The following is a 25,471-nucleotide window of genomic DNA, read 5'->3' on the forward strand; positions in this document are numbered from 1 at the left end:
TTCTGCTGGAACAGAAGCTGGAATGAGTTCACATTTTCATGTCCAACAGCAGGGACAACTATCCCCTGCCCCTCCAAACCACTCAACAGCAAATTTATTGATTGGATTTTATTTTTCCTCAAGTATTCAGTTAACCCATACGTGAAATATATAATAAATGAAGTATCAATAAACAAACTGTCATTGCTTTGCATTTAAAAAGTTATTTTCCACTGAAATTCTTAAGTTAAATCACAGTAACTTTATACATCCCCTATTTAGCTGTTTTAATAAACAGCTGTATGAAACAGGGATAAAAAGGCAACCCGAAATAGGATTACTTATAGCAATAAAAAGGGAAATAATCTTTGAAGAAATAATGCAAGACCAAATTCTAACTGCATTAAAAAGTAACAAGTCATGGTTTCAATCAGCAGCCAGGCAAGCGTCTGATAATCTCGTGTGTACAGCATATAAATCTGCAAGTGAGACAAATTGCATTTTAATTTATGTACTGAAAAGGTTAACTTCTAATACCCTCTACTAGCTTAAGAAACCAGGAAAAGCGTGTTCACTCAGTGCACACTGAGGCCAATAAAGGCACCCTGCACGTGGGGAGCTCACCCAGAAGCCCAGCCGTGCGGGGCTGTAACACATCTCAGAAGTGTGTGGTCTTCCACAACACTATTTGGCAAATCCCTTTTATAAATTCTTTTCCAAGACCACAGAATTTAGTCACTCATATAGGTAAGTGACTGCTGGAACACAGGGCGAGATCAGTTCACATTTCCCTATCCAACAGCAGGGATGACATTACCCCCAAAACACCCTACGCCCTATTTTGTGGGGGTTTATTTTATTGTTGTTCTGTTGTTTTTCGTTGTTGTTGTTGTTTTAATCAGTAGTGCAGGGAGTTCTAGAACATCCAGAGAGAAAAATGCTTCACTTTTAGTGTGCACTTTTGGCAGAGATTTAGATATGATCAATTGCACTCAGTTTATTTTCTTCTTATTATTATTTTAAATCTCTTCTGATGTCCGTTCAACAAAGTTATCTGAAATCAAAGGGGATGAGTTCCATGATAAGCCCACAAATGCACTGACTCATACTGACTTTTAAAAAACAGCCCTTTTGTTCGCAAAGTTATTTATTGAAGTGAATCATTATACACATATACAATGAAATATTAACTAGAATTTTATTCTGAGATCTTATTAAAGTTTTCTGCAAACAGAACACTTTTGAAAAATATACCTAACACACCATAGACAATTGCAAGGTACAGTCTCCTTAGCATACCCCCCTCCAGTACTTACCTAGAGCAGCAGCTTGTAAAGAAATGCAAGTCATAAAAAACCCCTTTCCATACAGTGTATGATGGCACACAGTAATTATATTCCATGAAACACAGGGGTATTGACGTATTAATGTTTTAATTAACAAGAAAATGCATAGCAATACTTTGCAATGAGCTGTATATGAGGATCCCACCAGCTTACAAGATTGATGTAAAAGCACAACAATGCATCCTGCTTTTTTTTTTTTTAAACAGACATTACTGTTATCTAGATGTAGATTTTCATCTAAAAATAGTCACCTCGTGATACGCATTGTATCACGACATCAAATAAGTACTTCTAAAGCAGTCACTGCTGTGATTCCCTATCAGGATAGGCAGAAACAGCCTAAAAAGTGGGGGGGGGGGGGGGGGGGAAATCAGGAAAAAAGACTTGATATCATCCTGAAATACAATATTAAATATTTATTTTCATATCATCTGCAAATAAGTAATGACAAATTAATGACAAAATAAATAAAAAAAAGTAATAAATGTGGTCCCTAAGCAACTGCAATCTCAACTGTTTGTTGAGGTCATCCAAGAGCGAAGTGCACGGGAGGCAGGAGCCGACCACGACCCCGCGCTAGGCGGTCTCCTCGCCCAGGAGCAGCGGTTCCACTTCCAGCGCCACCACGCCAGGCTGCCTTTCCTCGTGCTGACGATACAGAACGAACTGCGCAGTCACCTGTTATTTTGGGGTAAGGACGTAATTAACTGGGATACAGAGGCAGCACTTGCAGTACTGGCTTTCAGTGACAGACAGCAAGCCGCACAGAATAAAAGCAGCCACCCATTCAGCTCTGGCTCAGACTCTGAGCACCACAGTCCGCAGAGGAAAACTTAAAACTTGTTTCATCTAATTCACGTACTGTGGGGTATTATCCATTCTATTTAATCCTAACTGTGGAATTTTCTACATTATCATACAAGCTCTTCCAAATCTTACTTAACACTCATTTTCAGTATTTCTTTACGACAAAACGTTTAATCATTTTATTTGCAATACTGAAGAAGGGAAGATACAGGAAAAAATTAACTTAAAACCTCAGCTTTACGGCTCAAATACAATGAGAATATCCTTTGCTATCTCTTGCCTGCAAGGGTCATAAGCATGAAATTCATCAGACGTGCAAGAGGAGCATCGTTCACCTGGGGAGCCCACGTGGGGCTGCTGGTAAGGAGGGGGAGTTAGTAAAAACTTCTTAGAGGTGGATCAACAGGGCCTGATCAGGAAACAAAATTCTCCCCCATTTGCTATTGGAAGGCAATGACAGGCCGACAGCTCTATGACTCAGTATTTAATACTGTTTTCAACACAGAATTGTGCAATTAGACATAACTGTTTACTTCTATTGTAAAACAGACCACTGGAAATACTGCTAATCTAAAAAGAATTAACAAGTACGTACTTGTCCTTTTTCGTGATGATTCCAGCTCTCAAACAAAATTACTGACTTTGAGCATATCTAGCCTTCAAAAAAATGGCGATGTGCACTTAGAAAGGATAAGAGATGCCTTACTCCTCAGAATTTCTGATTGTTGGGTTTTATACTTCAGTACCGACCTGGATACCAGGCACTTGGTTTTGATAGAGACACCATTTTACAATATAAAAGTATCATACAAATCTCTCCAGCCATCCTTCCATAAGGGACTGTGGTGTTTTTTTTTCCGAGGGAAAATGTTTCAATAGTACGAGACGTAGGCACAGCATCTTCCAGAATAGATTTCCTAGTGACAGGACACTGATCCGAACTGAGGTGTGCCCCCAGCAGCGGGCCCAGCAGCCTGCCTTCGCGAGGGAACAGCACCAGTGGGCAGCGAGGTGGCAACGCTGCCTGGGTGTGAGGCACCGCCTGTGGTTCTTCCTTCCCCCCCCGGCATGGAAGCAGGCTTAAAAGTACAGGGTGTGGAAAAAAAGAAGCCATCCGTATACCTGGGTACCCCTCTGCAAAGTGCAGCGGATGCTCATCTATGTTCAGCTTTAATTGAGACTTGTTACCGCTACTACTACACGTAAAACCCCACTTTGATTTGAAACTGCATTTCTCCGGGAGGAAATCTGGCGCATAAAATTTTGCCAGGAACACTTTAGCCCAGTTAAAATAACTTGGCTGGTAGACAACACTTGTGAGAAGTCTGAGGCTAATGTACATGCTTATTGATAAAAATAAGAATTAAAAATAAAAAGCTTTCTGGGAGGCCTGGATGGAAGCAGAGGAAATTCTCTACAAATTTCTTAGGCAAAGCCCCAAGAGTTGTCCCACTTTCCCAAAGCTCTCCTGTATCCCACCTCTAAGGCCTCCCAGCTGAAGACTAGACAGGATTTCCTTCAGAGACAGCAGATCAGCACTCATTTCAAGCCCTTCTGTAGTATTATGCAGGAAACTTTAAGAAGAGAATTTAGCAAATTAGTGTTACAGCATATGTAGCTACCGCTTAAATTTCCTGCCTTTTTCTTTTTTCAAATAGGCCTTACTGGACTTGCAGCCAAACACCTCCCCAGGTCTTAAAAGCTGCACTGGTAGGAAAATCTGTTGTGGGTTGGGGATCAGATCTGCTGAACTCACACTGCAGGCTGGGGACAGGACTGGGCTGCATTAGCACTTAGCCACCAAGCTGGCAGCAGCAACACAGCTCTTAATTTTTGTAACTTACCATTCTGATGTGGAATTCACCAAGAAGTATTTCCAGAATGTTGGTGTGGTTTTTTTTTTTTCTTTTTTTAGCATATGTGCTCATCTGGTTGTATTTTTAAAATAAACGCTGGACTGCCAAGACTACTTAATATAGAAACATGCTTGCTGCTCAAGTCTGTGACTTTCTGGGGGAAACTCCAAGGCCTAAGTACGCAGACAGCCCAGAGTGGAGGCGAGAACCAAGCTGACTACTCAAGACTGGTGTTTATGACAGCCACTGAACAAGTTTATCAGATCTGTTTCATTAAACCTACAAACAATTTAACGACAAATCAAATAATGCAATGTTTTTGAGACAACAGCAGGTAGCTACAGGAGTGCAGAGAAGTTTGGCTGGGAAAGTCTTGCTGACTTGTCAGGTCAGACTTACATTCTTTGCAGCGTGTAATTAAATTACAAAGCATGATGTTGTGTAGAAGTATATAATGGATTCCAAGTGCTTGCCCTGCAACTCACAAAAGGTGCTAGATAAAGAGTCGGTGTACAGCAGCTTGGCTCTTGCTGAATATACTTTGGCTATTTAGTTACAACCTGGCTACACTTAATGAAAAGAACTACCTGCAGAGGATTCGAACATCGCGCTCTGACAATAGGGTGATGTCAAACAAACAAACAAAAAAGAAAGGCAAAAATCTTAGTAAAGGGCCTTACCTGAATCTAAATACAAAGCAGAGTTGTTTGGTTTTGGTGGGGGCGAGGAGAGGAAAGAAGCAAGGGTGAAAGAGGATACTTAGAGAAAAGGACAAAGTTTTCCAGAAAAGTTGTGCTAAATTCAGTCTCTTAGACTTTTAGCAGCAGCCAACACTACATTTCCAAGGGCAGAACTGGTCAAAACCTCAGTATTTTAGTACCACATATTTTAAATCCTCATCTACAAGTGAGCCATTAAATAATCATGCACAAAGTAAAGCTCTAGGGAGGTCCACCACGGAACCCTAAGATAGGCAAATATGGACTTCAGCATCTCTCCCAGATAAGGCACCACACCCCATCAGGCACATTTAAACCTTGGCCTTCACGGTCTCTCAGAACCATAGAGCGGTTTGGGTTGGAAGGGACCTTAAAGACCATCTAATCCCAACCCCTCTGCCCTAGGCAGGGGCACTTTCCCCTAAAAACCCTTGGGAAACTCCAACCACCTTCCTCCGCAAAGCAGCGCTTGGAAGGAAACAATTACTGGAAGACAGAATCATGTCCGATTTATAATGCAAACGTGCAACGTTATGAAACTCCTTCTTAAAATGAAAAAGAGGACAACTCATACTTTACAAACAACTGCACACTTCCATTACTTACCAAAAATAACTAGCTTATTGTGAGATCAAGTAACTAGCTTTAGACACCGAGGAAACAGGATGACCACGTTATCCCGTTAAACTAAGCTGAAACCAGCCCGGTGTAATCCTGCACTGAGTAGCACTGGAGCTGCTGTTCCAGCTACGATCGGGAGTCCATTTGGTTCTAAAAACAGTCAATGCCAGCCACGGCAGACGGAAGCAAAAGAAAAAAATACCGCAGCAGACACAGAGTAAGTGAACCCTTAATCCTTCCTTGGACCTTGAGGAATGAGGGCTTATCTTCCACCTAATGAAACTCTGCACACTCTGAGGAATAAACCGTACTGGAATTAGACAATTTCTACAACGACTCCTCAAACCAGAGACTGCTGCACAAATGCTTAATTACGAGACACCTCTCTTGTAGAAATTACAACGTTTTCATTTAAGTCCTCTGTTTTTCAAAACCCGAGCGGTCCTGCTCTTTTCTCTTCTGGTCTAGGTCTAACATGACATACCGGTTTGTTAGAATTTTGATTTTCTTGCTTGGCAAGAGACAGTAATGAAGCTCTCTTTAAAAAAAAAAAAATAGCGTTTACTTCCATACCTTCAGGGCTTCTCAAAGCTGGAGGTCTGCTTTTGTTTTCTCTTGATTACAAATACTTCATACATTTTCAACTAACACTATATACTTGACTAGATTTCTATAAGCTCCCCAACCTAATTTGGGAGCATCTGCTTCCAATATAATTTGAACTGGAAGACTATTAGCAAGATTGGATTCAGACTCCAATCAAGAGGGAGCTGAGAAATGAATGTCATGTGCACACTGGCACTGCAGTTCCGGGGCTGGGCTCGCAGAGGGGAGAGGTTTGTGGCCAACCTAAAAGTTTTGGACTACATCACAGAGAGACATCTGCTAATATGCACGTAATGTACTGTAAGGGTCATCAAGATCAAATTCTATTTTTTTTTTTCAGGTAAATAAATACTGGCAGTTTTATGTTTCCAGCTGTGGAGGGGAAAAGAAACTTCCACTTCATTTGTGGAACAAAAGGCCTGAGCACTCACACCAGCCACATGGGCTAGCAACCCTGAAGCCCTGCAGTCTGTTCGTGCAAAAGAAACTACATTGTCTCAAAAGATAAAGGTTAAATTTACAAACGCAAGAAGCACAGATGCCTATTCTGAGGGATGGTACCATTTAACAGCCCATCCAAGGTGAGGGTCAGCTGTCCCATCGTCAGGCTAATTGGAGTGGCTTATGAAATTACTTTAATCAGAAAGACAAGGCTGATGCCTGGGAATCACAACTTCTTGAACTGTTCCAGGTAAATCTGGTAAAGAACTTCTTTCTAATATGGAACGGATTAACACAGTATGCTTTAGCATGGTCTTGAAATCCCTCTTCACTCTATTCCATTTCGTACTTGGAGTTAATGGAACTAAGTACCAAGATGTTTTAAGAAACAAAAGTAAAATTCTTACTGCAAGAAAGATCAGAAAGTCTCCTGTTTATACTATTTTAAATGAAAATGCAAGCTAAAGTAACAAGGCAGGTGGCTATAAACACACAATGAACAGAAGAACAGCAAATACCACATTACCATTCACTAGACTTCTGAAGCAAAGTACAATATTACCATAAATACTTTACTTTTAATTTCTTGATCACAGAATGCTAATGCTCAATGTAGAAAGAGCACGACTAGCAATAACTAAAATATTGTAAACATCTTACATATGTCCCCTGAATTAAGAATAAAAAAAAAGTTTAAGTTTTTGTTTAAGTTTGCTCAGAACTTCAAGAAACAGGCATACTAACCTATGTAACCGTGTAGTAGTAGGGCAGCTCTTAGCATGACTCAGTGAGCACAGCTGACAGTTTTCAGAGGCACTCACTGTATCAGTGCATCTGATTTTGCCCCAAATTATACAGTTAAGGGTAGCTGCAGCATTTCCTTGTTATATGCTATTTTCTTGAAACAAAGTTTGCCAAAATCTCATTGTTTGTCTCTCACGTTAATGCACTCTTCCAACAGCACTTACAAGTCAGCCAACTTCTCAAAGCTATAATTCTATATTTACATTTAAAAACAAGCAGTCTTGGAGGTGTTCTTTGTTTTTACATTTATCAGATATCACACAGAACAACTATATTTTAGTATACTATGTATCGGCTACAACATTAAAATTAACCTGTGCAGTTCTATGATACTGTTCTATGTAGCTTTAATGTAGTTGCTTTCTATGAACTTAATGTTACAGAAATATTGTTATAGAAAACATATGAATTATTGTTCTGAAAGAAGTTAAGATTTTTTAAAACATGATTAAAAAATTCCACTTAATATCTGATCTACTTATTAACAAGCCCATCCTGAAAAACTCTAGCTGCAACTGCAAAAGGATACAAGAATGTCTAGAAACAAAACTCCAAAGCTCCCAATGAGCCACGGAAGATGGTGTAAAAAGTAGAGAGCTTGGAAAGATTTGGTAGCAGGCATCTTTAAAACAAGGCTCAGTCCATACGTACAGTTTCCCAGCATGGCTAATGCAAACAGCAGGTAAGAGGTGCCTTCTGTTGATCTTCTCCGAAACTAAATATAAAGAAATTTTACAGAAAAAATATGTTAAAACATTCATCGCAGTAGACAGTTATAGATAATTCTGCTATTTTGTGCTATAATATATCCAGAGACTCTCAGTCATTCTTCCTGGGCTCTGAATCCTCTGAGCTTAGTATTTTCAGCACGTATCACCAACTGCTATAGAAATTGTTACAACTCTTAGAAGCAGCTCTAGTTAACATGATATTTATTTAAGTGCAAAGCTGCAAGGATAACCTGCTTCCAAATGATTTTTAGAGCAACAGACTTGCTAAGAACTATCAGTCTGTTCAGAAGAGCCCTTTGAAAATGTTGTGGTATTCCGTCTGGGATGGAAAAGGTAAAGGGGGAACAGGAATAAGCTTGGAAATTAATTAATCATTTACATACTCTGTTAGAATACCTGTATACATTTGATTATGTAAAGCCCTTAGCATTTTTTCTCCCACAGACTCTTCACTATTGGTATATTAAAAAAAAAAAAAAGTCAGTAATGGCATCTTTGTGGAAAAGTCTAAAGCTTTAAACTAATTTTCCTCTAATTTTAGCTTTGATCCTGTAGTTGGTTATTTAATGTAGAGTAGTTTGAAGAAAGAAAAGGGGAGATACCACTTGCTTATGAAACCAACCACACAAAGCATGCTTCTGCTCATGTATCTGATCAAACTGTGTAAAACTGTAAAACTTTCCCTTTTCCTGGCAAATCAGTCCTCTTCTAGCAATTAAAGACCATCATTTTTCCAAAATTCTCACCACCCTCTCCCATTCTGAATGAAAAAATAAAGCCCTTCTTTTTCTTTACCATTTTAGAGAGTCACAAAAGCCAAGAAGGCTTTTGATGTTGAGGGCTCACTGCTAGGAAGAATCCAAAATGTCAAGCAACTGAGAGTATTTTGCAAAACATACACAAGTATACTTAGCCAAAAACCTACTTACATTTTTATAAAGCTGAGGAAATCTACTTCCCAAGTAAAACACACAAGATACATAGCCACAAATGAAGCCTGACATTTCAATCATATCAAGAGAAGTCTGAAAAATAAAGGTACATATGTTTTGGCAATAACATTTTCAAGCATTTCAGAGACTCAGAGAGGCCACAGGCTATCATTCTGGACAGAACTCCTTTCAAAGCAGTTCAGGACAGCTCTTCAAATGACCAAAGAGGGCTAGAAAAGGTTTAATCTTTATCTCACAACAACGCACAGTGCTGTGTCATAGCCATGACTAAGATCAAAACCAGTGCCAGGCTTTAGGCTGTCACACTAATGTCAATCCAGTCCCTCTGCTCAAGATGCCTGAACACAATAATTCAAGCCAAAACTAAAAACTGTAGCTAGGGCTACTGAAAAAAAAAATCATCCTGTCTAGAAAAAGCAAAATACTCATTTTTCAGTTTAAGAGAATTGTTAGTTTTCTCACTCTAGCTGTATTTTGAAAATAAGCTGCCTCCCTGCTGAGCAATGTTGCTGGATTACAATTATTTTACTGGCATTAGTACGAAGGCTGTAAAATTGCTAGAATAGCTTGTGAACTTTTCTGGTGAAGTGACAGCAGCAGCAGCAGCAGGTACAATTGTAATTTTCCACTTTTATTGATTTCACTTTTCACTGCATAGTCTCTACATGGATGTCCACATTATCTAACACAGGCAGGAAGACAACACGTATACATGTTATTTCACAAAGCAGCACATCCTAATAACCCAAGGGGCAGAATAAGCCCAAAACACAGGAAGCTGCTAAAAGAAGCTATTTTGTAACTTTATTTTGGGATGTATGGTACATACTTAAAATGTCCAAATAGCACCACATTTATGATTTCTAAGGCATTGTTAAAAACAGCATCCAAATTTCTTTAAACCTCAGAGTACACAATCCTTTCAAGACACTTATACTGGTTTTTTGCTTGTTTGTTTTGGAATGGAAGCAGGTTAAGAACTTACGTTACTTCTTTCCAGTACTGAACTCTGGTCTTGGTTTCTTATTAGCAGCTGACAGAGTAGGACGATACACAGGGCTATACACAGCAAGATCCAGGTTACACAGAAATTCTTCAGGTTTTTGCTGCCTGGAATGACATATAAACAAATTAGCTGAAAAATAAAAGGTAACTTTAAATTAACAGCAGGTGTTATCTGCAATAGAAAAACGCAAATCTAAAGGTACAATTCCAAGTATCTTCTTCTCAGCAACAATGCAAGCCTAAGGAGTCCTCCTCTTTTCCTGGGCTCTGTGTCTGGTCCTGCTCACTGCGCACTGTGTCTTAATGCACCACCTGAGGGCAGCAGTGCAGGAGCAGGAGGGAGCTCCTCACAGAGGCATTGCTACTGAGACAATTTTCACACTCAGTTCATCTCTCATATAGAGTTTCATTTCCTAGTAATTTACTTTTATGTAACAGCTGATAAACAGAAAACTGCCAACAATAGAATACAACAGTTTCTTTCAACACATTGCAATTTAAAAAGGCAAAAGCAACGATATTTGAAATTTAGATTTCTTATTTATCTGAAAGATATTTTTGAATTTAAGTCCTCTGCTGGACCACTGTCTATGTCCATGGTTAGACGGATGTGAAACCTTATCTTTACATGCAGAGGCTCACATATGCAAAGATAAAGACTCCGCCTAGTAAGTCTCTATGAGATATCCTGAAAATGATAAACAATCCTACTGATCTCTCGAGCTATGCTATCTTCTGTATTTAAAAGGTACTGGTAAGCTCCTACAGTCACTGGTACCTGTGGAACAAATTGCTGTATAGCATTAAAAAGCCTGCCCTAAAGACCTGCAACCTGTAGAAGAGACACAGGAAGCAATACTGCTGTTTCACAGGCTTGGAGATGCAAAATTGACCAACTTGCCTGCAGTGACAGCTCTAGAACTGGCTATGGGAAAGCCCTCTTTTATTGCTTTATTCACGATACCATTTCTCCCTCTCCAGCTACGCAAAGAGTTGAGCTGAAACAGGCACAGACAGTTATAATGCACAAGAGCCTGCATTTGTTTTCAAGAGCAAGCAGCAGGAAGGAAATATCTTCAGCGCTGACCTATCTCCAGGCTTATTATCAGTTCCATATTGAATGAATCTGCTTTATCCCTATTTAGTTTGCTGGACAGGCATCTGTTTTGCTTCAGCTTTTTGTTACCTCCACTGCACCATGGGTATTAGGTGTTTTTTGTTGTTGTTGTTTATTTTTGTTTTGTTTAGATTGACGAAATAATGTTTTTGATTTGATACAAAGTGAACATAGCTTTCTGTCTTCCATTTCAGTAAAAACAGTAGTTCGTTTGGTAGGCTGAATACTACAACTACTGCCAGGATTTTATGAAGCAACTCAAGCAATTTCATTCCCATTAATACTTCTTAATTGTAGGTATGAAACAGGACGCATGAAGATGTCAAGATATTTTATGCTATAAGCAAATAAAGTCATGTTTTAATCAACATGAAGGAAACTGAGCCACACAAAGCAATAATGCTTACTCTCAACTTACACATATAGTTAGATAGGTGAAAGTAGGTAGTAAAACCATGGAGCAAGTTAAAATACGGAACCAGATTCCACAAAGCTACAGTATTTTTTATGTCTATATAGACTGAGAGTACTAGGAAACATGTACAGATATTTTGCGGGTAAAAGGAGGGCAGAAAGGCTGGGGGAAGAGAAAGAATAGGACTTTCACAAAAAGACTAAGAAAACTGGAAGAAATAGGCCTGACAACTCCAGGTTGAATTTGTGTACTCTATTTTTAGGTAGCTTTTCTTTAAATGCTATAGGAAACATCACAGTGAAGAATGTGCTACTTAACGGAGAATATTAATTGCTTAAAAATCTTACATTTTGTCATCTTCTGATTCTTGAGCTTATAGTATACATATTGTGAAATCATAATTATATCCATATTAACATAAGAGATGGCAGTGATGGTCTGAAAGAGAAAAATACATTTGCTTGTTCAGTATACAAAAAGTTAAAAACTTTCTGAACTTAACTGTACTTCATAATAATAATGTGAACAACAAATACCAAGTTAGACAGCAGCAGATGAACGCGATGTAAAGCTTGTGCAATGGTGACATGCTGACACAATCACAAGCGTGTCATTTTGCAGGATGCATGGCACAAATTCCTGCCTGGGCAGACTGATAAATCCGTTCCTGCCCAGAAGCTTAAGTCCGCTCTACCCAGTTTCCCAGCACTTTGGAATCTATCAGTCTTGCTTAGTGCCTCCTGCCTCAAAAAGACAGGACTGACATTCTCTCTTCCCCCTTAACAATGAGGGAGATGAAACTGTTAGACAACATTAAGTTGTAAACTAGATGACAACTCTGTCCGCTCTTGGGTCCATCTCCAGCTTGGGAAAACTTCTGTGACTGACACGTACATCTTTCTTTCATTAAGAATTGAAAATAGAAACAGTAGACAAGAAAGTTCCAGGCACAATTAACAGATCACTGACAACTAAGGCTTCTTCCAGTGAAGCTGGAACTGTATTTTCAAATTTTAACAGATTAACAAGAAAGTTCTAGTTCAAAGAAGCTGTTAAAAAACAGTTTAACAAACAAACCAACCTCTGCAACCTTACTTTGAAGGTGAAAATTGGCTGAAAATTCCCCACTTCATTCCTTACTGAATATAGCCCGGTAAGTTGCTCAAAATGCTAACTGCAAGAGCGAAATGGTTCTGGTAGTACAATGGTATCAGAGTAAATATCTGGGAAATTATCATTTGTTTTATAAATAGAATAGAACGTAAGACTATTTTCTTTCCCAGTACCTATTACACCGTGCAATATTACATTATCCTAGAGGTTAAAGAGACAGTCGAAAAGTATATATCAAAAAGTAGAAATATCAACAGATTACCTGAATTGGGAGTTGATTTGTTAAATAGCAGCCTATAAAATTTGTAAGATCTCCAGCTATCCAACACAGCAGAAAGCCCAAAGACAGCGCTTGATCCACTTTTCCATTCTGACAGGCAACGTAAATTTGACTGGCACAAATTCCAGAAGTAATTACAAAATATTGTAAGCCAAAAATGTTTGACAAGCTTGAAAATACATTTTTCAAAATCTGAATAAAGAAAAATTAAAGCTCTTAACCACAAGAGACCCATCACAGCAATACCCCACTTACAGTTTGAATGAGAACTCACGTTCACTACCGCTCACCATGTCGTACTCTCATATAACAAAACCTGAAATCACAACCTCCTTACAGCTTGTATGAGTTCTTTTTTTTTGTGTCCTGCACTGAAGTATCATTTTCTGGACACCAGAACTATGCCATCATCATTTCATACTCCTCTGCTGTAAGTACTAGCCTTTAAGATACCAAAAGAAGAAAAACACTTATTTAACACAGAAGTGCTAAGAATGAACAAAGCTCCTGTAAGAGCTGACAACTACACTTACGCTTGCAAATTGGAGAACTGTTACTCAGATTCATAACGGGGGCTATGAAGCAATCCCAAATTTGAGTCCATTAGACATGTCTTGACGAATTCCATACCCACAAACATGACACTTTTAATGTAAGGTCCCTTTTCAACTAATATTTCAGAAGCTCAACAGCTTACTAAGAGTGTTTTTATTTTGCTTGATTTCCATCGCACTTTTATAAGTTCAGTAAATTATATTTCCCTTATGGGGACAGACTTTGGAGTCAATCCCATTTTGTTTCAGGCATTCTCGTCTACTAGCAGCATTTCTGCTTTTCTTTTGCCATCTCCTACCTACGTTTGAAATCTGAACCAGTCCACCAAACAGCAACTGATTTAGCACTACCAAAGTGCTAACTCATGCTGTTTCTGACTTTTTCTGAGTCCAAACTTTGATGGCAGGAGCCAACACAACAGTACTGGTGGCACGGCATGTGGTTTAAATAAACACCGAGCCAGTTTTTGCAGCAAGTGTGCTGCATGTGCACACATCTCAGGGTGGAGAAGATAAGAGAGAAGAGGTGATTTATTCTCATTTGCTCTAAGTGGCAGAGATTAGTGTCAAGTCAGTACAACAGAACAGTACATCAAGCTCATTTGTCAACCACCAAATATTGTTCTAAACATGAACAACGTGCTTCTCTGGCATATTATATCTGTATTATGCAGATAGAGAAACATATCCAAGATAAACTAAAAAAAGGCAGCTTGTGAAAAAGGCTTCAGGCAAGATTACTCATGTCTCAATCTGAGGACTGCCTAAGACTTTAAACTTACGGTAGTGCAGCAAACAGAAAACAGACAATGGAAATCAGTCCTATGACAACGCTCCAGTACTCCCACGCATTCTCAACACATTCTTCCAGAAGATGCCAAATCCATGGTGTTCCATTTATACACAGTCTCCTAGTCTCTATTGGGGAGATATTGAAAGCATGTGTATACAGCTGGGAAGCCATCATTTCTGGACTGAGATTCAATTTCAGAAGTTTATTTCTGCCTCCATTTTTACCCCATGCAAATCCGCAAATCCGTTTACCAATGCTGAATATCCGCTGTGAAAAGACCTCTGCATCCAGACGGATGCTTGATATCGCAGTTATTTCCAATCTCATAAATGAACCTGCCAAATTCAAAGAAATAAATATAGCCAGTGTGAATAAGACATTAACCATAAGATGCTTGATCATATTTATTGCTTACAGAAAAGAAGTTAAGACTTCCAAGAAAGAAAAATACTTTGTAGCCCATCGCATTCATTAACCCTTGACAAATATGCAACGCTCCAGATGTTTATCACTGTAGCATTTTAGCCTGAGCCTGTGTTAGAGAGAGGTGCCAGAAATCTGCTACAGGGTAAAGTAAACACAGCCATTTATTTGCACTTAAGACCAAAACTCTGATTTTCACATTCAACATTATTGCAATGAAGCAACAGTGCTTTCTTTAACAGTATCCATCCTGAACACTCTATTCACACTTATGGAACATAAATTTAATGATCTTTTCTACGCAATTAATTTCCAGCTAATATTATGAAAGAGAAGTTATTTATTACACAGATTGCAGACAAGCTCTAAGGTCTACTTGAATATGTAGCCCAATCAGCCTAATTAGCGATTCAATATAGTGTCAGACAGCTTGTATTATTTAATACTTCAGAGGAAACAGGGAAAGCATGAGAAGCCTCATAAGGTGAATGTATGGTGTTTCCACTCCCATCCCACACAGAATGAAGCAGGTGAAGTAAAAACATAGCTTAAGTTTTGAAGCACGAGGTCTTTCTGACCTTAAAAAATATCTTCTCATAGCTAATTATAATAATTCTGGATATTTATTGTTATTCCTATTGAAATATCCATCCTATTGGACATCTTATTTTTTTTCCTAAAAGGCTAACCACTATAAAATTGAAGAAAAAATTTTTAGCAAAAATGCAGAATTATCTGTGACTATTCCTTGAGATTTACTGCTGACAAAAAAAAAAAAAAGCTGCTTTCCCATTCACTGTGATGATACTTAGGTTCTCCGAGGGTTAATAATTTCCCATGCAGAGAAGTCTCAAATCAACTAGCTATGAAAAAAAAGCCACAGCATATTTAAAAAATTAAATATATATATATATGTATTGTATTAATAGGTTCACCTGTTTAGTACTTAAAGCCAGATGTCAAATCAGTGACAAAAAAGGCAACGAGAATTTTTAAGACCATTTGGGAACAACTCAGAAGCACAGCAAGTTCAGAAACCAGGAAGAAGTAACACTGAGGCGTAAGGGCATCCTCCTAGAAGCGACTAAATATCTTGAGGACAACAGTCCCCAAAGGCCTCATGTTTGTGGCAGGACTTTTGATGTTTGTAACACCACGTGCCTGGGAATGGGACAGGGCTTGGAAGGGCTCAGCTTTCTACCCTTCCTACAACACAACATGTTGGAGCCACTCTCATTATGCAAACTACGTTCAAGCCTTGATGAAGGTTCACAGCGTTAGTTTTCGTAGAGCATCATTCACTGGGATGTTAGGACTCACTTTGCTAATCATCAGGAAAGCTTTTTTCTTTCCAGACTTCAAGTATCTGCGGCGCTGAAACAAGTTTTCTGCAGAAACTGGCTGCCTCTCAAGAGAGCTGTCATCATGGGACCTAAACCACATAAACAATAAAAGAGAACATGTTTTCATACACTGAGAATTCATCTTAGTCTATTAGATATATTTAGCTTATACTGGAGAAGTTATTAGACTTTGTAGTCATCTTTGAAAATATTTTTTAAAGTTAAAAAAATTTATCTATGAGTAATGTTTAAAGTAAGCTTCCCATTCTGGTACTCTGAAGCTGAACAGGGTGTTACCATCCACTAAAGAGGGGAAACAAAGTACACACACTACTTTGGCAGGTTTTAGGCCACAAACTTTCAACTATCTATAAACACTGTAACAATAAACATGCAAATTTTATTAGGTTTCAGAAAACACTGCACCTCAACTTCATCCCAAAACGCCCCTTTCAATATATGCAAAACATATTAGACATTAAAAAAAAAAAAAAAGGTTGAATGTGGTATTTAAAACTATGCCTGAATGTCATGACTGCAGTTTGACTCATGCATTAAAAGTTCTCTTAAAAAAAATTCACAGACTATGGGGTAAAAAGTCTAAATGAGGCAATTCAGACTCAGCCACCTGACTTAGGCTATACCCTGCTCCAAAACCCTGCAGCTGTTACAGAAAACCAAACAGTTTAAGAAGTGGTAGGAGTTCGGCCACTTACACTTCCCAGATGACTGCAGACTTGCGCGTTGGCCTCCTGCCACACGCTGCACTTAACACATTTAAAGCACGTGGATATTCTCGGGTTGCTATTCCTTAACATCTATACAGCAGGATAACTTCTGTGCTGCCGGCCCTTGAGACTATACTTTTAGTCTTAAAATAATTGTGTGGTTTTTTGTTTTTTAATCCCCAGCAAAATACTGTGCCCCTATACCAAGAACAATTTCATCCGTGGGTAGAACAACGGGATGCTGTCAACTAAACGCATCTGCCACAAAGCCCTCCTTACTTCTCTTTTGTTGCATGAAATGCTTTGCACCTGAAAACAGGATGAGTTTGCCATGACATTTCTTTTCTTCCTATAGAGTTGGTGAGAAAGGAAAATAAAAGGTGAGTTATGTCCCTGTAAAAATTTCACACGTGCAACCCCATTCTTGGATTACTGCCCAAACAGTATTTTCTAGCATTTGAAAAAGTTGTAGTAAAGGTATTATTTATTATTTTCAATGAAGCGTTAGCCCAGAAGCTTGACGTCATACCTTTCTGAAAAGGCTTGGTGTTTGTCTAGCTAGAAATAAAACCACTGTGGTTTCGGATATTTAGTTATAAGGAATCAGTAGCTTGAGACTTTGCTTTGGACAACTTTCTTACTTTAATCCCCTATTACGGAATAAAGATGCCTGAACAGAAATAAGTAGTATCTTAAGAGTGAAGTCCTCTTCATTACGAACAGCTCCACGGTGCGGAGGAGGCAGAACATGCTTCTCCTGTAAGTCTGGAGACTTGCCACAGCCGCTCTGCCCCTCCAGCAGCCAAGTTGCTGCAAATACCCGTGTGCTCCGACCACGGCAAGCGCTGGGGGGGCAAGTAACGGGGTCGCTGCCAGTAACGCGTAACGATGTCGGGTATATGTGTGTGCAGCTGGCACTTTTGCAAGTTCCTTAGATAGCGGCTGGTAACAGCCTGAAATCCGAAAGGATGCTCAGTTGTGTAGTGTTCATAATTTAATTAGTAGTGTGGGTAAAAAAGAAAATTAAAAAAAAAGTGAGTTAAGCTAAGGAGTAACTGGGAGCTCCTTCACGCGCTCCCCAGCATTAAGCCGTTCATCTACCCCTGGCTCTAGCTCTTCTCTGAGGGCATCTTCCCACAGCCCCAGCTGTGAATATTGCATTCTCAGCGCTGATGATAAAGCACGGCCAAACCGACCCCACAAACCGAGTCCAGTTCTCACAGAAAGCTTCCAGCTTATCAAAGAAAGAAGAAAAATGAGAGATAAAGAAGCGCCGTCCCAAAGAAGCGCCCAGCCCCAGCCCGACCGCCTCGGGCAGCCGCAGCCCTCCCCGTGCCCGGCCCGGGCCGAGGGGAACAGCCGGGGCCGGGCAGCTCGGGGGGGGCGAACAGCAGCGACATGGGGACAGCAGCGACAGCGGGACGGCCGCCACCGGAGGGGACAGCCCCGGGTGCCGGTGCTGCTGCAGGCGCCCCCCGCCCCGCGTAATGGCGGCCCCGCGGGGAGGCCGGGACCGGGACGGGGCCGTGAGGGAGGCGCGGCGAGGACGCGAAGCGGGGCGGACACCGACCTGGCCACGGCTGCTGCTGCTGCTCCGCGGATCCAGCTCGGGCTCGGGCGGCCCCGCTCCGAGGGCCCCCGGCACCCAGCGGAGGCAGGCAGGCAGGCAGGCAGGCAGGCGGCCGCCCGGCCCTGCCGGGGTGACGGGGAGGCAGGCGGGCAGGGGGCCCGCCCGCACCGCGCCGCCCCTCGCCGCCATCAGCAGCCGCAGCGGCGGGGCCCGGGCGCCCTCTGCGGGCGGCTGCCGGGGCTGCGGAGCTGCCTGCACGGGGAAAACTTCGCCCTGGGGGACAGGAGCTGGGCTCGGCAGGGTGGAAAATTGGGGATTTTTGCAGGCCCGGGTGGTCGTTTCGGGAGTGTGCCCCCCTCTTATACAGCACCGCGGCTTCCAGGCCTGCCTCCGTGTTGTACGCACCAGGGCGGTCACCGTGAGGGGTGAGGCTCTGAGCAGAGGAGCAATCTGTTGGGTGGTCCAAGCAGTCCGTAGTTCCATATTGCTCCATAATTCCGTGCTGCTCCATGGCTTGCCTTCAGCTGGAGCACAAGATTCGCTTCACGGGCAAATGCTCTAAACGCGCCTTGGTTTTCTGGAGGCTTCTCTTTCCCCCAGAGGCTCCAAGGTGCAGACCCAGGCTGTCCCTGCAGAGCTGGCCATCTCCAAGGAGCTCCTGTGCGGCCTCTGGTCAGTTTCTGGGTCTCCCTCTGAAAACTGGGAAATCGGCATCTAATCCCCAGTGACTAAAAGCTAGGTTCAACCCAGGATGAAGAGCGAGGCACAGTCAATTACTGCAGGGCTGAATGCGATGTGCCCTTTGCAGGCCTGGCCTCTGTCTGGGGTGCAGCCACGGCCTCCCTGCTGCCTCCAAAAGCGCCCTTTTTGCTGCTGAGTTAGTGCCCCTTGGACGCGCTGCCTGCTGGCGGCTCTCAGACGCTGCCTTTTGGGTTCATTGGTAATGGCAGGTGGTGATCCAAGAGACAAAGAAGTCTAACGAACAATCCTGGGATCTTCACAGGACACGCACTTTTAGGCATGAATATTTTAAAATATTTTGATAGGAAGGAATGTTGTATAATTTACTGAATTTTTAATAGAATTTTGCTTTTCTTCTCATACAGGCTCATCATTTCTGTAGTTACTGCAGCCCAGCTAATAAACACAGGGTTGGGAGACTGATTAAAGGAAGGGTTTGGGTATCTGTATTGTTCTGGTTTAATTGCTGCTCAAGCAATGATTCAGTGTTGTTTTTGGCAGCTGAGCAGCATTTGTCTGGCACTGTGAAATTCCCCGCTTATGTCCACAAGGCTCATCTGTTGCTGACTTGCAAAGGCATGCAGATTTATACACTTTTATAATGTTAATTGTAGGGGAAAATGAGAAAACTAGCAATTTAGGTGTGGAAAAGCACTGTAATGATACCTCTAAAATGCTTCTAGAGGCTAGAAAATCTTTCCAGAAAGAGAGCTTGAAATTCATAGGTTTATCCAGGCCAGTTGCTGCTTCTGTTTCTAGAACGTATGTATCTTGTATGTCATGAGCTGCATCCTATGACACCCACTTTAAAAAGTGAATAAAGAGAGGGTAATGTGCTGAAAGACAGCCAATTATTTCATAAATGTAAACTACACTAAAAAGTGATGTACGGCATTATATATTTATGGATACAATTTTGTTCTACTGTCACATAACAAAATGAATAATACATTAGTCCAAGAACTTGTCATTAAGTGAACTTCTTTGTTGCATTTCCATTAAAATAAAGTCCTTGGTCTGTGTATATGCATGACATTAACCCTTTTCTGGGAGTGCAGTGTAGTGTGAGTGAAGGTACTATGAGACTGTAAATTTGAAGTAGATTTTATAATTTTTAAGGTGAAAGGATTCTAATGAGATTCATCTAAGATTTGAAGTCATTCAGGATGGTTTTACAACTCTTTTTCTGTTAATGAGATGTGATAAATGGAATTGATACTGAATATTATTTGGACAAGAAAATGCTGTTCTTTTTGACAGTCTCTATTATCTGAACATTTTTGTAGTAACCGGTTGGAAAGAGAGAGTTCCTTTGCAAGAATTAATGAGAAGGTGGATTCAGGGAAGACTTATTTAAACGTTAGAAAACTTCCAGGTAAGACTAAAAGTTCTGCTTGATCAGATTTAACTGTAGATTTAACTGTATCAAGCTATTTTGTATTTTAAGTCAAATTAAGTATTATTTTTTTTCCAAGAAGTCAGAGGAACATCTATTTACAGTCTGATGAGGAAGACTAAAGGGGTAATCAGTCTTGGCGATTAGGAGAAAATTAACTTTATGTTTAAACGTACTGGACTGGATATGGGAATTTCAGGCCCCAGCTTAAATTCTTGTCTTGCCCCATGAGCCCAGCTGAGGGGCAGGGGTGGAGAAAACCCATATACAGTTTGATGGTGTAGCTGTCACAATGTTGAGCCTCCCAGGTATTCTGCAGAGTTCTCCATATAGATGTATATGATGAGTTTGCACCTTTCAAAAGTAAGATTAAACTTAGCTGAAATACCATTTATCTCAGGATGTGTTAATCTGATTTTTTTTTTCCTATTTTCTTCTTTTTCCCTGTAATGTAGTTGACAGAAAAATTGGATCAGTTTACTACCAACTTGGACGTGAAAGGTGAACACTGAATTTTCTATTACTTCATTTTAATGCAATGTGTACACCTCACTATTTGATAAATTCAGACCTTCCGGGGAAAAACTGAGAATCACATTTTGGACACAAAGGATCAGATGTTGACTTACATTGCAGAGACTATTGGTTTAATTTTCTAGTTTGAGAGGAAAAAATGGTTTCTCTGCAATATTTTGAAATTTAAGGGTGTTGTTTTCATACTGGAGCCCTGTTGTTAGCTGTGTGCCACATTTGTGGGTAGGAGATTCTTGGGCAAAAGGGAACGCTTAAGGAAAAGGACAATAGGTATAGCGGTATAAAAAACAAAACCAACCAAACAAAAAACAAACAAAAAAAACACCCTGAGGAATTTGAGGTCATGAAAGCTTTGTGAAGCAAATTTAGCTTAGGTCCCGCCCTAAGGTTAAATTAACTGAACAAGACATGGAAAAGCACTGAGCAAAGCATGAGAAATTGCCAAATGTGACAGGTAATGGTGGAGAAGCTGACAATGGTTACATATATGAGGGAGGTGCTGCCAAGCTACAGCACAGTGATGAGTCAATAGCGTGATGCTGTGGAGAAAAGCAGCTGTAGCTTTGAAGTGTGCTCATAGGGAGACAGCTACAAGACATGGGAGACTGCAACCCTACTGTAATTACACTTGAAAAGGCCTGAGGTAGGCCGCGGTGTTCAGTTTTCAATGCATCTCTTCCAGAAAAGAGAGAGAGCAGAGATTCAACAAGGGTGGGGTGGAAATTGACAAGAGAATATGAAAAAGGTGAGAAACTGAATGAGATGTTTGCTCCACAAGAGACGTTTGAGAGAGCAAAGAGTCATTAAGAAAGTGAGGCCCTGTAACAGAACAGTGATCTGTTATCATCTGTTCCTAATGAAATTGGAAGAAGTGTTTGGCTACTGAGTAAATTCTTAATTGTGAAGTGTTGAAACATTTACCTCTGGGAAGCAATAACAGAGCAGAAAAACATCAGGTGTGCCTATACCTGACAGCTCTTGCCTCAGCACAAGGATGTAGGTTAGATCACATCTTGAGGCCTTTCCAATCCTACATTTCTATGGTTCCATGCTCACTTTGTACAGAGACTTTCTTCTGCAAATCTAGCAAACAAAATAAGGTCTAGGAAAGCAGTTTTCCTAGGCATACATACTAGTGCTGATATTAATTCATTTAAATAATTTCTCCCATGAGGTGTTGTCTCTTTTTTTTTTGTTGACTGGTTTCCTTAAGCCATGAAATAACTGCCACTACTTAGCTCTGCCATTGTTGACTTTAGAGTTCCTGGTGGAAGTACTATTCCTTATGTTTGTATCTTTCAAAGCATTGTGCTCATCTGTGAGCTATAGAATTAATGATGGTAAGCTTTTGAAGTATTATATCCTGAACAGATGTTTCAGTCGTTTTTAAACACTGACTCTTACTTTGGCATCTATCCATAGCCAAGAGGAGAACCTGTTCACAGGAACGGCATGAGCTCATTGTATCAACGTGTGCTGCGTTTCTTTCTCAAAAGTTAGCAGGAATGCTTGTATTAATTTTAAATGTGTAGCTATGGTACGGATTATCTGGTATCATTAGCAGCTTCAGAGGATAGGTGTTTAATATTAATAATCACTGTTAGCCTATAGACTTAATTAGGATGAGAAGTGTCTGGATGCTGTGCAGAACCAGTCTTGGTTCTAGATGCTGTTCCTGTCTGCAGCAGGCATGTCCTGATTGCTGAGCTTTTGTCTCCAGGCAGCTGAGAACAGCATGTCCTCACTGCCGCTTATCGATACTGCTTCTCCTCCCTGGTTCTAGGACTCTTTAAAAGGTTTCTGGCTCTTAACCAGAAATGAAGAGCGTGAGTGCCTATTGAAACAGTCCCTTGCAGTCAGGCAGTTTTTTCTTCTGTGTGGGAGTAGCTGCCTTTGCTCTCCTAAGGTAAGTTTTCTTGACTTCTGCTCTCAGGGACAGAATACAAGGGTTACTTGGGCTGTCATCAGCAGTTTAACTCATTTGCCTGGCTACCCTTAAAAAGACTTTGCTTAAGCCAAGTGTAGATTTCTACCCATTCAGGGTTGAAAGGGTAGGAAAATATGAAAAACATACAGATATTCAGAAGTGAAAAATACAGTGGAACTGTTGAAATTCTCCTCAACTTGCAGAGCTTGTAAGTACGGAGGCGCAAATCCACACTCAATATGCCGCTTGGTACAGCATATAAAAACTCTGCAGTGGAGTTATGCAGCTCAGTTACCACAGTTCATAAACTATGCAGCTCAATTAAGAAGGTCCTTTATGTGGGAAACAATGTGAATGGAAATAGACGCCTGAAGTAAAATGTGCAGTTCAATTGGAAAATGATTCAGGTAGGTAATGAAAATATGCTATCTGATATGCAAAATGTGAATGTGAGAGGGTGTGTGTGCATGTATGCATGTGAGTGTGTAAAAATAGATTGGGTGTGTTTACAGTTTGTCCATCACAGCAAGGAAGGATGCTGAGCATCTGAAGAACCGTCAGATGGGCCTGAAGTGACATTTGTTTGTTGCCTATGAGTATTGTGGGACTTTCTCCGAAACAGAACTGGCTATAAAGAAATAAGTATTCAAACTTTTCTGGTTCTGATATAGTTTATCAATGAGATGGCACTTAGATGCACAGCAGATGTTGTCTTTTGTGATGCAGATGAGCCTTTTGGAGCAGTGCAGCTGATAATGAGCTCTGTGTATTATTACAAGATAGGGCTGCCAGGCAATAGCCACCTACGAACCCAACTAACGAACAGCTACAGTGCTGAGGCAGAGTCTAGTTCCTCTGAGACAACAGGTCAAATCGTATGGTTTTTAGTCTTCATTCAGGGAAAACCTATTTTAATTTCAACGGGAGCTTTGACTTTGTCTGGAACACAGGGTTTGGCCTTTAGAAATAAACAGCTATTCTAAAAGTGTCAAACCAGATTGCTTTGTCAGTAATTGGAGTATAAACAATCCTTAGTGTGCAAATAATAACTAGAATAGTTAAAAAATAGTGTTAATAGCTAACATGGAATTTGATAGAAATATTAGGTTGATATCTAACAATTTGTTTGGCAGGAGAGTTTACTGTCCTAAATACACCAGTGTATGAAATTATGCAAGTACACTAATTATTGGACTGCTGCCAGTCAAATGCATGGCCCAGAAATATTTCTGGTAAACTAGTCCATATAGAAACCAAAGATTACTTCATAAATGCCTGTGTCATTATTCACTTCTTTATCTGGAACAGCAAACAGGCATAAGGAAACTTGTGGAAATACCTACTGGGAGAACAAAAGATGAAAACCTTCTAAGAGTTACTCAATTGACTTCAGTGAGCTTTTGAGAGGTTCTTATTTCTGGAGAGAAATGTTTCTTCCTCAGAGGAATGGACACACCGGGATACGTTATCTGAAAGGAAAAAAAAATCAAATTATATTTATCTCATTATGGTAGAGGAAGCATTGAATCTGTTTCTATAGTTCTTAGACAAAATCGTTAATATCTGTGTAAAAGATGCAGCTGTGAACTAGTTAACTATGTGGCATGCGGTAGGTAAAGAATTTGCTTACAAAGGAAATGTTTCCATGTTCCTCAAGGTATTTGTGTCCTCGCCGATTCCATCAGAATCAGAGGAATTTTTGCCAGGTTTTAAAAATCTGAGTGGATTAAGGGAACAGTCATCAGTGTCTTGCTTAGCAAGATTTTGAGGCATCAGTGCACATACTTAAAGGACAGCAGTAGGCACTGCGCCATCTGTGCTAAATCTGTCTTCTGACAATGCTACCGCTGGTGGCTGACCACCAGGCCCTACAACACAGAGCTAAATTTTGTTATTTGAGCTTGCTGATCATCTGAACGCAGACTTTAGACTAATAATTGCCTGGCTTTGAAGTTAATGTAAACTATCTGGAGGCATGATCCATAACTTCTGTACTATCCTCATTGGTTTCTGTGGCTGATTTCGGGCATACAACAGATTTCTGGCATCTAGATGTATGCAGGGACATAAACCTGATTTTTTTTTCTATTATCTTTTTACGTTAGTAGGTTGTGGATGAACGTGGATTTTTATGAACGCTCTAAATTAAAGAGACTTCAGCTTGACTGTGAAATTAATAGAGCTATCAAAAAGCCCACTGTCATTCTACAACAATTGTTAATTATTTACAAGCAAACTTCTGCAAGAACAGTATTGTAGCTGTCAGCATTGTTGTTATTAAAATTAAACTGCTTTGCCTGAGTAGAAGATAACATGACTCATTTAGGCTAAATGCAATGAATACAGAATATTCTGTTTCTTTTCACCAATTAGTCAGAGAGAACAATAGCATCTTTCTTTCCTAACAAGATGTTTATTTAAACAAGTCTAACAAAATACGTTATTTTCAGGACTTTAAGAAGGACACAAATTCATTGCAGCTATTACGAAGGTTAAAACCAAGTTTTTTCTAGGATGGGAAAACTCTTCATAAAGTCAATTCTCCTCTTTCAGATAGTGAAGTATGCATGTACATCTTTTTGCCTAACTGCAATACATTGTTTATCATGTGCTTTATGTGCTTTAGAGTCATGAGTTGCTCAGGTGCTATCTATTGTCTTTAATTTCAT

At 40.2% G+C, this 25,471-nt stretch overlaps 2 protein-coding genes across 11 annotated transcripts in view; one reads left to right on the forward strand and one right to left on the reverse strand.

The window, feature by feature from the left end:
• Positions 1-1,108: 1,108 nt before the first annotated feature.
• Positions 1,109-18,396, reverse strand: LOC310904558 (lysosomal amino acid transporter 1 homolog). Of its 8 annotated transcripts, none has more exons than XR_014588442.1 (10): positions 18,205-18,396; positions 15,884-15,995; positions 14,130-14,475; positions 12,776-12,905; positions 11,748-11,838; positions 9,849-9,973; positions 8,840-8,935; positions 7,709-7,894; positions 7,120-7,209; positions 1,109-2,003 (listed from the first exon to the last, which is right to left on the reverse strand). XR_014588442.1 is itself a non-coding variant. In XM_083849516.1 (10 exons), exons 3-10 carry the CDS (start codon positions 14,465-14,467, stop codon positions 1,902-1,904), a joined length of 942 nt encoding a protein of 313 aa, XP_083705642.1. In that variant the 5' UTR covers positions 14,468-14,475; positions 15,884-15,995; positions 18,205-18,396; the 3' UTR covers positions 1,109-1,901. The 8 variants fall into 8 exon arrangements, 7 of the variants coding, with proteins under 7 accessions (XP_083705642.1, XP_083705641.1, XP_083705643.1 ...); XM_083849516.1 differs by lacking the exon at positions 7,120-7,209 and having other exon boundaries at positions 14,130-14,265; positions 14,392-14,475; XM_083849515.1 differs by lacking the exon at positions 7,120-7,209 and having other exon boundaries at positions 14,130-14,265; positions 14,365-14,475.
• A 156-nt stretch (positions 18,397-18,552) lies between these two features.
• VEPH1 (ventricular zone expressed PH domain containing 1) overlaps positions 18,553-25,471 on the forward strand; it is an 89,125-nt gene continuing 82,206 nt past the window's right edge. Inside the window, exons 1-4 of one of the 3 annotated variants that reach the window (XM_083849503.1) lie at positions 18,553-19,222; positions 20,232-20,320; positions 20,797-20,842; positions 22,659-22,781. The gene's annotated coding sequence lies outside the window, so the exon portion shown is untranslated. Of the gene's footprint in view, positions 19,223-20,021; positions 20,321-20,796; positions 20,843-22,658; positions 22,782-22,812; positions 23,210-25,471 lie in introns of those variants that run through there. The other 2 variants (XM_083849504.1, XM_083849507.1) reach the window with 2 other exon arrangements.

Source organism: Anser anser, assembly GCF_964211835.1.
Source record: "Anser anser genome assembly, chromosome: 9".
NCBI classification, from domain to species: Eukaryota; Metazoa; Chordata; class Aves; order Anseriformes; family Anatidae; genus Anser; species Anser anser.

Excerpts from the sequence above, each read along its gene's own strand:
- LOC310904558 (XM_083849513.1), bottom strand. The coding sequence starts at position 14,467 with ATGAGATTGGAAATAACTGCGATATCAAGCATCCGTCTGGATGCAGAG. Across the intron at positions 9,974-11,747 it reads GAATCAGAAGATGACAAAAT|GCAGCAAAAACCTGAAGAAT; the intron begins GTAAGATTTTTA and ends ATGTCATTCCAG. Across the intron at positions 8,936-9,848 it reads CAGTACTGGAAAGAAGTAAC|ACTTCTCTTGATATGATTGA; the intron begins GTAAGTTCTTAA and ends TTTATTTTTCAG.